Source organism: Pteropus alecto, unplaced genomic scaffold (genome assembly GCF_000325575.1).
Source record: "Pteropus alecto unplaced genomic scaffold, ASM32557v1 scaffold106, whole genome shotgun sequence".
In the NCBI taxonomy this organism is placed as follows: domain Eukaryota; kingdom Metazoa; phylum Chordata; class Mammalia; order Chiroptera; family Pteropodidae; genus Pteropus; species Pteropus alecto.
In genome coordinates this window covers 14,205,291-14,218,515 of record NW_006442103.1, presented here as the reverse complement: position 1 = coordinate 14,218,515, position 13,225 = coordinate 14,205,291, and the positions used below count along the sequence as shown (strand labels likewise).

Here is a 13,225-nt window from a genome sequence, read left to right as displayed (position 1 = left end):
ACAACTTGCTTTATTATAAGGTGAGTTCGCAGGCTACCTACTTTGTAACACTTGTAGTGAAGGCAAATACTAGACTCCACGTTTTGTATCGGGCCTAATATTCAGTCGACAATCAATGCTGAAATAATTACTACGAGTATCTCCTAGTCATTTCGTTGGCCACTACACTGTGCTGATTTAGCTACTCGCCTTTTTTCTTGCCAAAGAGTTGCTAATTAAATCCCCTGTCCATTTTAAGAATGGGTGTCTATCTATGCAAAAAAAAAAAAATGTAGACATCCAAAGGGCTCTGTCAAGGCTGGACGTTCTTAGAACAGAAAGGATCTAAGATCCTTTAATCCAGTCCCCTAGATTTTCTATGAAGAAACTGAGGCCCACCAAGGGTGTGCCTGCCCAGGGGCACACGGCTACTGAGGAAGACGGCTTCCAAACGCCCGCCAGTTTCAATGCTCTACCCGGCACATCCCCTGGTGTGAACATCGACGGCTTCCCAACGTAGCTTCCCAGCATGCTACGAGATGCAGAGACGCCGCAAACAAGAAACAGCTTCACAGTGAGCCACCGGCACCTCTGGATCCACATTCAGAAGGAAATTGACTTCCTGCAGCACTGCGAGGTGGTTCGATCTTAGGACCGGCCCCTTCCACCAAACCACCCAACCATCCCTCGGACCCTCCCGGAGCCAAGGCGGGCAGTGCAACAGTCAGGACTAAAGACCTTTACTCGTCCCCGGACAAACCCCACATGCATCCCGCGGCTGCAGCCTTGGGTTCCAAGAGCACCTTTATGCTCTGAGAAATTCTAATTTCGGTCCATCTATCTGCTTATAAATGTCTATCTGTGTGTACACACAGATATATGCTTATCCACAGCCCTATATCTTTACAGCTGTGTGTGCATACGTCGGTTTATTTGGGGCCAAGTCTGGACTTGCACATATTTCAAGAGCTGTGGAGAGTATGCAAACATGTTTTTGAGTATAGCTCAGATGTTTACATAAATCAGGTGGGCTGCCAGACAGTTAGGACCCAGGGAGAACCACCCACACAGTGGTTTTTTTTTTAATTAACGAATTGTCAATACAGTTGACCCTTGAACAACCCTGCACACAGTCAAAAATCTACATATAACCTTTAACTCCCCAAAAACGTGACCACTCACAGCCCACTGTTGATCAGAAGCCTTACTAATAACATAAACAGTCGATTAACACACATTTTGTATATTATATACATTATATTTTTCTTACAATTAAGCTAGAGAAAAGTTATCAAGAAAATCATAAGAGAAAACACATTCACAGTAATGTACTTATTTATTTAAAAACATCTGCATGTAAGTGTACCTGCGCAGTTCATATTGTGTTGTCCACGGGTCAACTGTATTTAAAAAGTGGGTGATTTCCCTTAAAATCCTAACCTCTGGCATTTCTTAAACATTGCAAGACCCAGGAACACTGAATTCTTGAGCAGTAAGAAGTGTCTGGAACTGAGGAGCTGACAGAGGAAATGCATTCTCTGGGGTGCCACGGACCCCCGCACTCCATGCCACAGCTTCAGAGCCCTACTCACCCCTAAGTCCGCCTGGTATATGTTGGCCCCTTCGTTGTGGCTCAGGGCCTATTTGGTTTATCTCTGTTTTCCTACCAGGCGTCTAAGTGCACAGACCCCCAGGTTCACTGCGAATGTCTACTAGCGATGCTCACTCTTCCTCACACGACTAAAGAATTCTGGAGAGAGCGTCCTTCCCTCTCTTATCCTGTTCCACTTTGAAACGCGTCTCCAGAGACTGCAGCCTGTAACTCTTCCCTTCTCTGGCCTGTCACGGCCATCCAGCCTTGCTGGCTTCTTTTCAACACCATGCAAAGCAGGCCCACCAATCACGCTTCAGAAGAATCCACAAACTAGGCAACGAATGGCAGGACGGGCTGTCCTCAGACCAACAACAAACCACGGGACATAGATAAACTCATTCACATGCTGGAAAAACAAAGCTAAAAACCCAGGAGAACCTATTACAACAAGGCTGAGGAAAACATTTGTGGAAAGGGGTCTTGATCGAGTAGCGCTGTGCTTACAGGCTGCCTTGGATCCCTACCTGAACTTCCTCCGTCTGGGCAGAGTCATTGGCCAACAGGGGCTCTCCAGGGGGAGCCTGAATGGTGACAGATTTTTCTGACCCTCTGCCATCTTTATTCCGGGGGGATTTATGTCTCTCTCTATTTCTCTCCCTGAAAAAAAGAAAAGATAATCAGTTAGCGCATGTATGCCACGTTAACTACTCTCATCCAATATAATGTAAATTTCATGTTGACTCTAGGAAAATTACACACGCACGGTGCCAACGCCCACCCGTCACCACCCCCTTCGCCGGGTAAGCTGGCCCTTACCTCCCCTTCAGCACGTTCTTTCTGCCATTCCAGGACCCGAAACCAAGACGGTCACTCCCGCTCGATCGACAGTGACCACATTTTTTAAAAGCCTAACACTGTGAATTTTAGAATTCCTGTAGCTAAGGCACATAATTTTTATTGTAAAATTATTGCCTGGATTTGGTTATAATTTGCCCAAACTTATTTTCTAAGACTTTTTTATTATTATTATTGAGACAACACTGCAAAATATTTAAGCTTTGGTCTGTCCAAAAAAAAAAAAAAATCTAGGACACACTGTCACCCTACACCTTTGGACAAGCAGAGAAAAAAGGAAATTCTAAACCAGCATGGAGAATCATTTACTTCTTATTCCTACAAATTCAAACTAAAAGTCATTCCCACAGGCTCTACCTGAACTCGAAGACACCCAGAGAACAAACAAAAGCCAGGACAAATGACACCAAGGGAGGAGTGTGCGTGCGTGTACGTGTGTGTGTGTGCGTGCGCGCGTGTGTTTCCAGACATCCAGCAGGCTGCTGCATCATTTTACTCCAAATGAGTTTCCTGGGAGGTCTTTCCGGGGTGATTGTGAAAGCGTTCCGCCATGGCTCCATCTACAAATTACAACAGGAACCAATCACTGCGCAAAGCTCAGAGGTCATAACCTGCGCATTAACACCTGTGGGAACTGGCACTCCCACCCACAAACTGTGAACGGTCAGCCCAACCAAAGGGGCCCCTCCGTGGCCAAGAGTAAGTCTCCTCAACCCCTGGTCCCACAGGCCAGCTCGACATCGGTTCTCCTTCCTTCAACCATTTACCCTCACTCTCAAGTCTCCCAGGCACACAGACTTTGGGGACAAACAGTCAGATCTCAGTTCTGTTCCTCCTAGACGTATGGCCTTGTACAAGTTATTTAACCGCTGGAAACCTCAGTGTCCTCATGTATGAGATGGGGGTGGGGGGGATGATACCAGCACACAGGTAACGCACACGGAGCTCAGTACTGGGGTGTGCTCGGTACACTGTTACTCGCACTAGTACTGTCTGTCAAGGGCAAAGAGTGGTGACTGGACTTGGTGAAGCAAACTGTGTGTACCCCGCAGAAAAAGATGTAAAAGGAACTATCAACACAGGAAGCCCCTTCCCCTCCACAGCAATCTCCTATCAACCTGCTCTCTAGCTAACAAAACCACACTCAGACTTCCTGTGGCCACTCCTACCTTATCAGTACTTCCCAAGGATAAGCAGTGGTTAAGGCTTTGAAAGAGCAGAGGCTCAGTGATAGCATCTCTAATCCCCAGACAACTTATCATTATGCCTAGTATAACTAGCGTCTAGAAAGAGATGTATTCTGCTCAACCAGGCAACTAAGGAAATTACTGAGAGATCTGAGAAATACCTATCCATGCCAACCACCCCATTCTACTCCCCACCCCGCTTCTTAGAGCTCTTTACTAAGTGCTTCATGATATTTCCACTCAATCCCAACAATAATCTTATAAGCCTGGTATTACTGTCCCCGTTTTACAGACGAGGAAACTGAGGCTCACAGAGCTTAAGCGACTTCTCGAAGTCACAGAAAGCGGCAGGGCAAGATCTGAACCCAGGTCTGCTTCTGCTGCCCCGACCCACGCCTGCTGTGCCGCGTGGATCTGAGGAGCCACTGGAAGATTCTGTAGCATAAATATGCCTAATGCTCACCCAAACACCCTACACCTGATAACCTATCAGCGCTACGAAATATGCCCCCGAAGCTGCCGCTGGGAGTCACGATTAGGCTGTGACCTCGGATAGCGTGAAGCGATGTGCCCAGCACGCTGGGCTGCCAAAACGATCGCTTCTAAAGGACTCACCGCGAGAAACAACAAACAGCTTGGGCGCGACCTCCCACGTGCCTGGCCAGTGTCCAGAGCGAACTGTTTAGACGAAGCCTAGAACCACTGCTCCCAGCCCCCTGGCCAGACCCAGGAGCCTCCTCTTCGATCTTCCTGTTCCCACTTTTCCCAGCTGCTGTCACATCCAGCCCTCTCTCTGCCATCAGCCAAGTCACATGCTTCCCTAACCCATCTATCTAGTCACCAGTCCCATGGGTCAAATCCTGTGACAGCACAAATTCCACTGGAAAGCAAAATTCTTTCACTGAGTGCCAATTCCTGGAGCCTGGACACGCCCAAGGCGGAAGGCAGGTGGGGAACTAACTACCCTGGGCTGGATACCGCCTCTCTAGGACCCACCATCGCTTCAACCCTCGACCCACCCGGCCTGGCTCTTGAAGGGCCCAACAGCACTCAAAGGAGAAGAGACAGTCTAGCAATTCCCCTGATAACTCACATCTGAGGTAAACCAGATAAGAGACCGTTATCTGATGACCCCAGGAAGGTTCCTCCTGCCCAGAGCCGGAAACCCTAACCCAGTGCTCGTCAAAGCTGAGCGCGCAGAGAAGGCACTGGCACGTGGGTCTGGGCGCAGACGCCCTCGGAAAACGCGTGTGGAAGGGAGACACGGAAACCCTAACCCAGTGCTCGTCAAAGCTGAGCGTGCAGAGAAGGCACTGGCACGTGGGTCTGGGAAAACGCGTGTGGAAGGGAGACGAGAGGAACCCGCATTTTCCCGCCCGCACCCCAGGGGAAGGCAGTCCAGGAAAGGCTCCCCAAGGCTCCCCAGCCCAAACGTTCTCCGGAAGTTGACCTGTATACAGCAGGGACTCAACCGTGAGAGCCATGAGTATAATACCCAGCTGGACAACGTTGCAACATCCCGTGGCTTCTTTACTAAAACAACATTCGGTGAATGAGGCTGGAAGAAAGGCTCGGGACAGCATGCGTCGGGACCAAGGGACACCCAGAGCCCAGTGCCTCCCCTGTCCTGGTAAGTGAAGGGCAAATGTAACGAACATCCTATTTAACCCAACGTGGGCTGTGACTTGTGCTGGTCCTTGTCAAGGGAGCAGGAACTGGCACACGGCTCTTCTACAAAGCACCGGTCCTGAATTACTGCTCCAAGGAGGTCGCTGAGCCAGTACGAAGGAGGGAGCCCAACAAAAATACGACCCGGCAGTGCTTTCGGGTTTACGGAGCTACGAGCCACAGCATGGCTGGCTGCGTTATTGCCGCAGGTCCCCAAATATTCGCCCCCGCGGCTCCAAGTGCTGTCACTCCGAGGACATGCTAAGTGCCCTACGGGAGAGGGCTGCTCAGTGCTGAAGACCATCAGTGTCCAGGAGGACAAAGAGGAGACCAGGGGAGCGAGGCGACCAAACCCCTCGAAAGGGGTGTCACAAACACGTGCACACTTGGGTGTTTTTCCGACACTGCCCAAGCGGTCTGGGTCGCCTGTGCGCCTGGCCCGTGCGGGCAGGTGTGTCGGCTCAGGTATCTTCACCCCTGGGTTTGCTTCCACGCACCATCTGCCCACATGAGGAAAGATCGGTGTATCTGTGCACATGTATGTGCACGCGAGAGGGGTGGGCCGAGCAGGCAACGGCTCGCAGGAGGCCGGGCGCGTGTCTGAACCTGCGCGTGTGCATCCGCGGAGGTGATTCTGGAGCCGGGCCCCTGGGGGCTGCCGTAAAGCCCCCCTCGCCCCAGCCAGAAGCCTGGTCAGCGACCACCACATTCCCATTACGGGAGGCGCTTCCTAGGAGGAGTCTCTGTTGTTTGCTATTTCTATTTGGGGAAAGCCGGCTACTCCTCCCTTTCCTTCTCCACCACCGCCCGCCACCTGCCCTTTCTCTCTGCCGACGGCTGGGGCCTGGCGGCTGCTTCCTCTCCTCTGTCCCCCTCCCAGCGACTCCCGCTGCTCCCCACCCAGCCCAGGGGAAAGCATGAGCGTCCGAAGGACCAGCAAGTCGGCCCGGAACCAGAGGAGCCCTCCCAGCCCTGGAACTTCGGCAAAGCAAAATGCTGCCACTGCCCCTCAGTTTCGTCACCTGCCGACATGGCAGCACCGCCTCCCACTGTCCTGTGACTCTGCGAGGATGGGGGGGATGACGGCTGAGGTCCGAGCAGGGGCTCTGCAGGTGGCCGCTGCCATATTTCACCTGGGGAACGGATGCTCCAAACCCACAGGTTAGGCGAGGTCGGCTGGGGCCATTCCGCAGCAGGTTAACCGGACATCCTCTGGAGCTGGCAGACGTCATAAAACCAGACCACGAACCTCTTTGTTAAGAAAAGAGCCACCTGTCATCTGTTTGGAACCCAGCCAGTCCGCCAAAGATGACCGCAGCATCATCAGGCACATGGAGTTTGGTGCCCTTCATTATTCCTCAGCGTCAGAATCCTGCTAAAATCACCAAAAAGCCAGGTGCCTCCCCTTCCCTCCACTTCCATTCAAATTCCCAACAAATCCCTGAGCAAAGCAGCCTTCACAGGGACACCCCTGGGTGATACGGTACCCTCGGCTGGGTCCAGGGCCTGCTCAGATGCCAGTGGAGGGGTCCTAGCACCGCTTAAAGGTCTTTACGCCCCGGGCACACATGCTCTAAGGCGTCCAGCGTGGCTCCAGCGACAACGTCCCCCGGGGGCCCCCAGTCAGAGAACTCGCCACACGTGGCTGCTGGTCTCTTCTGAAGAACCGTGGTGTGCACCTGTCAATCTTTACGGGTCACGCGTTCACCCAGAGCTTTCCGGAGTAGGCATTCAGTAACATTCCTTGATGAATTTATTCAAAGTCTCAGCCTGAATTGTCGTTTGCCAAGGACTTTTCACACGAGTCCCAGAGGTACTAAGAGTTCTGCAGGCTGTTTTAATTGAAAGTTACAGTCCCTCAAAGTTTCTACAAGGGCTCTGCAGTCCTGTACCAATTTCTGGGGGGCCCCCAAGAGGCCTGAGGAAACAGTAGGGCACAGTACGGGCCCTGAAGGGTGACAGTTGGGACACGGGTCTGTAGGTAAAGGAGCCCAGAGCTGGTTCCTGCTCAGGACACTGGCAAGGTGTCCTCCTTTATTCATCCTCAAACACCCAGAGAACCCCAAATTTTGACTTCTGCCATTGTGGTGTGCGAAAGAGAAGCTTGGCGTTTTGACAAGGAATTGCTTTTTCTAGTTAGGGTCAAAGATCTGATATTTTAAAAGAGCTGTTTCTGGGGTTTTATAACTAATCTGACTTGTTTACCCAATAGCTGAAGTTTGTGATGACATTTTTAACACCAGACGGTATGTGACTTCCTCAGGATCTGGACTCAGGTGTGCTACTTCAGGCTCACCTGGCACACTCCCCTCTGTTCCCCGTGCTGACGAGAAAGGCTCACCTGGCCTCCAGCACAAACACATTTATATCCTTTCCCCCAATTTTTATGATTAGAACGGCAATCCATGAAAACTAGAGAAATAAGGAAAGTTTTTAAAAAAAATCTCACCCAGAATCCTAATAAACCTATATTCAGAGACGGACATGGTCACTATGTTAACATTCATTTTATAAGAACACGTAACTATTATAAGGTACACGCTTCTGAATCTTGTTTTTTATAACATGGCCTCATGAACATGCACTCATGCCATTAAGCAAGCTTTGAAAACCTGTCTTTTACACCCTTGTATTCCATTCATATTTTTCATTGCAAAATACACCCTTAGAAAAGACTGAACAAGTACAGAAAGATGAAGTAGAAATGGCCATTCCTGTCGGTCACCGTCTCGTGTCCTTCCCTGTGGATGGCCACTCCTGGCAGCTGGCAGTATACCCTTCCAGACCTCTTTCCAGCCATACGGGATCGCAAATAAGTAAGTTCAGTAGATACACAGATCTTACTGCTGTTTTACAAAACGAGATACTCCGCAGTCGGCATGAGGCACCGCTTGGTCAGGGAACCACTGTTACGGCCACCCTTCCCAGCCCGCGCAGGGCTGTGACCACAGGTGGGCCTTTGGGTTGTGGCCAGTTCAGGCCTTTGAATGTGGTGTTGAAAGGTCCTTAATAGCATTAATACAGCCACTGGCTAGTGACCTCCTACTCTGTGCTATGTTAAATGCTTTCTATGTATAATCTTTCCTCTTCTCAACAGCTCTGTAAGGAGGGTACTGCTACACCCATTGCATTGCGCAGCTGAGCAGTCTGAGTAAGTGGAGGCACTATGATTTCACCACCTGCCTTCTTAACCAGCTCAGTGCCGCCTCTTTATTCGTTCATCCCTTGTTCCTTCACTCACCAGCCCGAGGGTCTGCGACACGGCAGGCTCTACAAACGCCAGCGCACACCTGTTCATGCTGCTCATGGAGGGGCTGGCCGCCAGCACCCAGGACAGCGTTTTCAAACCCCAGGCTTGCTCGACCGGAAGACTAGTCGTCGAGAAATAAGGCACCAGGCCAGTGCCACAGGCTTCAATGTATAAGCCTCGTAGCAAATGCTTAATGGACACTGAGTCAGCAGCTTTGGGTGAAAAGCAACAAATTAACACTTTAAAAAGAAATGTTTTTTCATTTACATCCTTGGTATATCTTTGGGAGAACCGTCTTCTACGAGGAGTACTTGGCAATGAAAGACGTTTCCACTGCAGGGGGAAACTTTAATTCAAAATCAATTGCGAGAAATTAATGTCATCAACTGTAATGGCAGCTATAAAATGTCAACTGGTGGCGTAGTTACTCCCGACGCATGCTAAATGCTCTTCAAGCTCAGCTTCTCATGCACCGCCAACAAAACAAACCCCCAGCACCAACAGCCCCGTCACTGTTTCGAAAGTGAATCTACAACGCCCCAGCAACCTGCAGTTTCTCCCAAAGGAAAAAAACAAGGCACAGCTTACATACCCTTGTCTGTGAGATTTTTTCGAATGACTCGAATAGTAAGAATATCCAGAATACGTGGATTCGGTATCCATAGCAATAGAGAGCTCGCTCTTGTTGAAGGAGCAGGTACCGTTTCTCCTTAGAGACAGAGAACTTCACCTTCTGGAATCCTCAAACCTCACGGGGTCTGGGAACCAGGCGCCACCCTTCACCAGGAACAAATTCTGGGGAAAGGGAAAAAAACAAAACAAAACATGTCAACCTTCAAAGCCAGCCGAAAGCGGCTGGAAGATAAATGACAGCGGCCGCCTCCCCTGGGGTCTCGAACTAGAACAAGGGAGTGGGGTGAGGGTGAAGCGTCTGGATGCTGAATGCTCCGCTCATGCAGCCCCAAGCTTCCCCAGGCATCTGGGAGGGGCACAGGCAGGGGCCGCGCAAACCAAGCCCCTACCACACGCGGCAGTGGGAAAGCCAGAGGTGGGTGAGACCTGGCCCTGGGCCATTTCCGGACACAGCCTGGCCCCGTGGGTTCAGGCGGGAGCAGGCGGCTTCTCAGGGCCCTAGACACGATGCCCAGCCCCCACTCTTCACTGGTTACAAAAGAACAATACCCAAGAAAGTGGCTTTTAAGGGATTTACTCAGAGTTTCCAATGGCCAAATTTAAAAAAAAGAAAGAAAGAAAAATTCTCCGTCTCTTTCATTCCTGGTTCCCAAATTCATGAGAATTTATCTCAGGGAACTAATTTCTTTTTTAAAGAAAAAAACTTATTACCGCATTGTTTATAACAGTAAAAAGCTAGAAACGACCTAAATCCCTTCCAAAACAGAGGAATAGGTAAGGAAAACACTGTTGATCCACCCAAAGAAATATCGGATAGCTGTTTAAAATGACAATTATGAAGAACGGAACTTTTTATGATAGGATGGGTAAATTTAAAAAGCAGGTTCCAGGACTGTGGAGACACAATGAATCTCCATTACCGTTACAACCATATAAAATCGCTTATGTAAGGACAAGAGTTAAGAAGGAACCTCAGAAAAAGCGAGCAGGTGATTTACGAGCTGCAGGCTCCTGGGTCTTTTCCCGCATTTTCATTAGATACCGCCTGGCAATAAAAATAAATTGGAAACATTTCCAAGACCTTCCTGAGCCCCGCACGCTAATTTTTTACTTCTAGAAAACCGAGATGTGCACTTCATGCCTCGCCCTGCACCCCTCACCCCCAGAGCTGGCCTCCGCCCCACGGGCCGCCTCCGTCCAGATCCCCAGGAAGCTGACACTGCACACAGAGCTGGCGAGATAAGTGGGAAGGGAAGACAAAGGACCTGCAAATGCCATGCTCCTACCCTGCTGGGAGGGGGCCCAGCGCCCAGACCCCAGCTGCCACCTGCGAGTCCGGAGGAGCAGCCTGAGAAGCACCACAAACAACGCAGCCCCCCGCCTCGAGGGCTCAGGGCACCTTCCCCCTCACCATTCGCGCTGCCAGCCGTGAGGTACATTCACCTCCTTGGCCTGTGACCCAGGGCTGGCCTTCCTGGTCCCGGAGGTCGTGACTCATCGTTCCATCTCTCCCGTGCCATCGAAGGCCCACTGCGAGCCGACGGAGACTGGGTTCTGGCCGAAGCTCCTCCCTGTCTAGTAGAGCCTGGGAGAAGCCCCTGGCTTTTGGCCTCAGCACCTTCATTTGTCAAATGGGGGCAAATCAACCCGTCACAGGGCTGATCTAAAGATGTGAGCAGATACGGTATCTGGAGCCGGGTTCCCACCCCAGGTTTTATCAGCGTAGCTGTGTGGCCTCAGTCAAATTATTAAACCTGCCTGCAACCACATCTGTGACCTGCGCAGAACAGGGGCGCTGGGAGCAGGGGGCAGGCTACCAGTGTGAAGGCTCCCAGCACGGCTCCAGGTACGCCGGAGGAATGGGAGCTGGCTCTCAGCGCTGCCCGCAGTTCCAAAACCCGACGTCCTCGCCTCTCCCAGGAAGAGGACAGGACGCTCTCGGAGGGGAGCAGGACAGAGCGCGGCCTACGCCGCACGGCTCACAGGCAGGCGGGCGAAATGGGGCTGGCATCTCAGGCCACTGCTGGCTGACTGGCGGTCACCTGAGCAGGGCGGGGTCCCCTGGAAGCCTCAGGTCTTCTCATCCTTTAAATCGAAATAAAGCGGCTTATTCCACAACTCCTGTGCTTTCTTCTGCCTTCCAGCCCATGGTTCTTGACTGCCCTTTCCAGCCCAATTTCTAGCTAATTCTGCCTCAGTGCTGCTGGGACATCCTGGAGGCAGGTGGCCCAGGCCCCACACACCTGGGCTGACCCTATGTGTGCTTCCTGACTGAGACGCCGTGGGGCAGACGTTCCCCTCTCCGAGCTTCTGTGTCTCCCCCTGTAAAATGAGGCCATTTAGCATGAGCCCTTCCTAGGGTGGCTGTGAGCATGAATCGAGGTTCCCCATGTAAAGCCTCTGGCACCTGGTAGGCCAAGTTTCAGTCTCGTCCCCACTCTGCCAGCGACATCATCCTTCATCTTCATTAACATCCTGGCCACCCATGACGGCCACTCCAGCCATGTCCCTCAGAGATCACGGGCTCCCAAGTGAAAGGCTTTACCTAACTCTCCCAGCCACCCCTGTCCGGTTTCTCCCCGCTAACTCCTGCCTACACTTATCGAAGGGGCGGTCTGTATACGCTGCTGCTCCCTCCCTCTCGATTGTACCCCGATCCTCCATCCGTCCTCCTGAAACAGCTCTGAGTTGGCCGGCAATGGCTGTGAGCCGCATCCAAAGGGCGCATCTTCGTCTTCCTTCCCCTAGACCTTCTCCCGCTGATTTATTCATCCACCGCCATATCCAGGAAGCAGCTGGAGACCCGGGCGGGCAACGCGGGGGGCAGGGCAGTGACGCCGCGCACAGCACGCCGCCCGCCCTCGCGGGGCTTCTCTGCTGCCAGCCGCCCTCCGGTGCGATGGGTGCTGCTGCCGCTCCTCCGGCTCGCCCTCCCGTGTCCCATCGAGGCGTCCCTGAAGACTCCACTCGCCCGCTGCTCTACTCCCACAGACTCACTCTACCTAGGCTCCCTGGACACAGGAGCTGTGGTCTACCCACCCCCAGGGCACTCTGGACATGAGAGGCGCCCAGCGAACACTTGCTACGATAATAACCCCCCAGCGCACGTTTCCCACTCACATGCCTCTCGCCCCACGTGGGATGATCGTCCCCCCCGCAGCGGCTGTCGCTGTCCTGGCTATTCTTGCCAGTTTCCTCCATCGGGGCGATACAATCATCCTATCGATCCTACAGATCCGACTTAGTGCCATTCTGATGCTCTGTCCCCCTTCGTCCCACACGTCCTCACTGTCGGTATGAGCCCTCTGTTGCCCAGGGTCCTCCCCTCAGGCTCCCGGTTCCCAGCCACCCACCTCCGCCAGGCGGCGTGGACACAGGGCTAACCTATCACAACACCTGCAGCTTTCCTCGTCGACTCCGGTCCAGGCTCGGTCTTCTATGTCACACTGCTTCTATCGACTTTTGTCTGAGGTCTGAATGAGGACTAAGAAGCAGCGCCAGGAGGCAAACTGACAAAAATCCAGAGTGAACTCATTTTAAAAGCCAACGGGAGAGCTTCGATACGCAGCAGTCCCCCCTTATCCACGGGGCACGTGCCAAGACCCTCAGTGGATGCCCCAAACCATGGACAGCACCAAACACAGTGAACATACATATTTTCCTATGAGTACAAACCTGTGATAAAGTTTAACTTATAAATTAGACACAGTAAGAGATGATAACTAATAATGAAAGAGAACAATTATAACAAGATACTGTAATAAAAGTCATGTGAATGTGGTCTCTCTCAAAATCCCTTATTGTACTGTACTCATCCTTCTTTTCGTGATGTGAGATGTTAAAATGCCCACGTGATGAGATGAAGTGAGGTGAATGAGACTTTAAGTAAAATAAGGGTTACCTGAACACGGGCTCTGCGTGCAGCACCTCCACGGCCAGTCCGATAACCGATAACTGACGGGTCTTAGTGAGTAACAGGCGGGGAGCATCTACAGTGTGGCTACCGTGTGGCTACGCAGGACAATAGGATGACTCATTCCTTGGGTGGGAGGGAGCAGG

The 13,225-nt window shown here is 51.8% G+C and overlaps 1 protein-coding gene across 1 annotated transcript in view; it reads right to left on the bottom strand.

Annotated features, from left to right (window-relative positions):
* VANGL1 (VANGL planar cell polarity protein 1) overlaps window positions 1-13,225 on the bottom strand; it is a 50,837-nt gene that overhangs the window by 32,829 nt on the left and 4,783 nt on the right. Inside the window, exons 2-3 of the mRNA XM_006919671.3 lie at window positions 9,126-9,328; window positions 2,098-2,230 (exon numbers count right to left, since the gene is read on the bottom strand). Of these exons, the coding sequence (XP_006919733.1) occupies window positions 2,098-2,230; window positions 9,126-9,196 (204 nt within the window). The 5' untranslated portion in view covers window positions 9,197-9,328. The remainder of the gene's footprint in view (window positions 1-2,097; window positions 2,231-9,125; window positions 9,329-13,225) is intronic.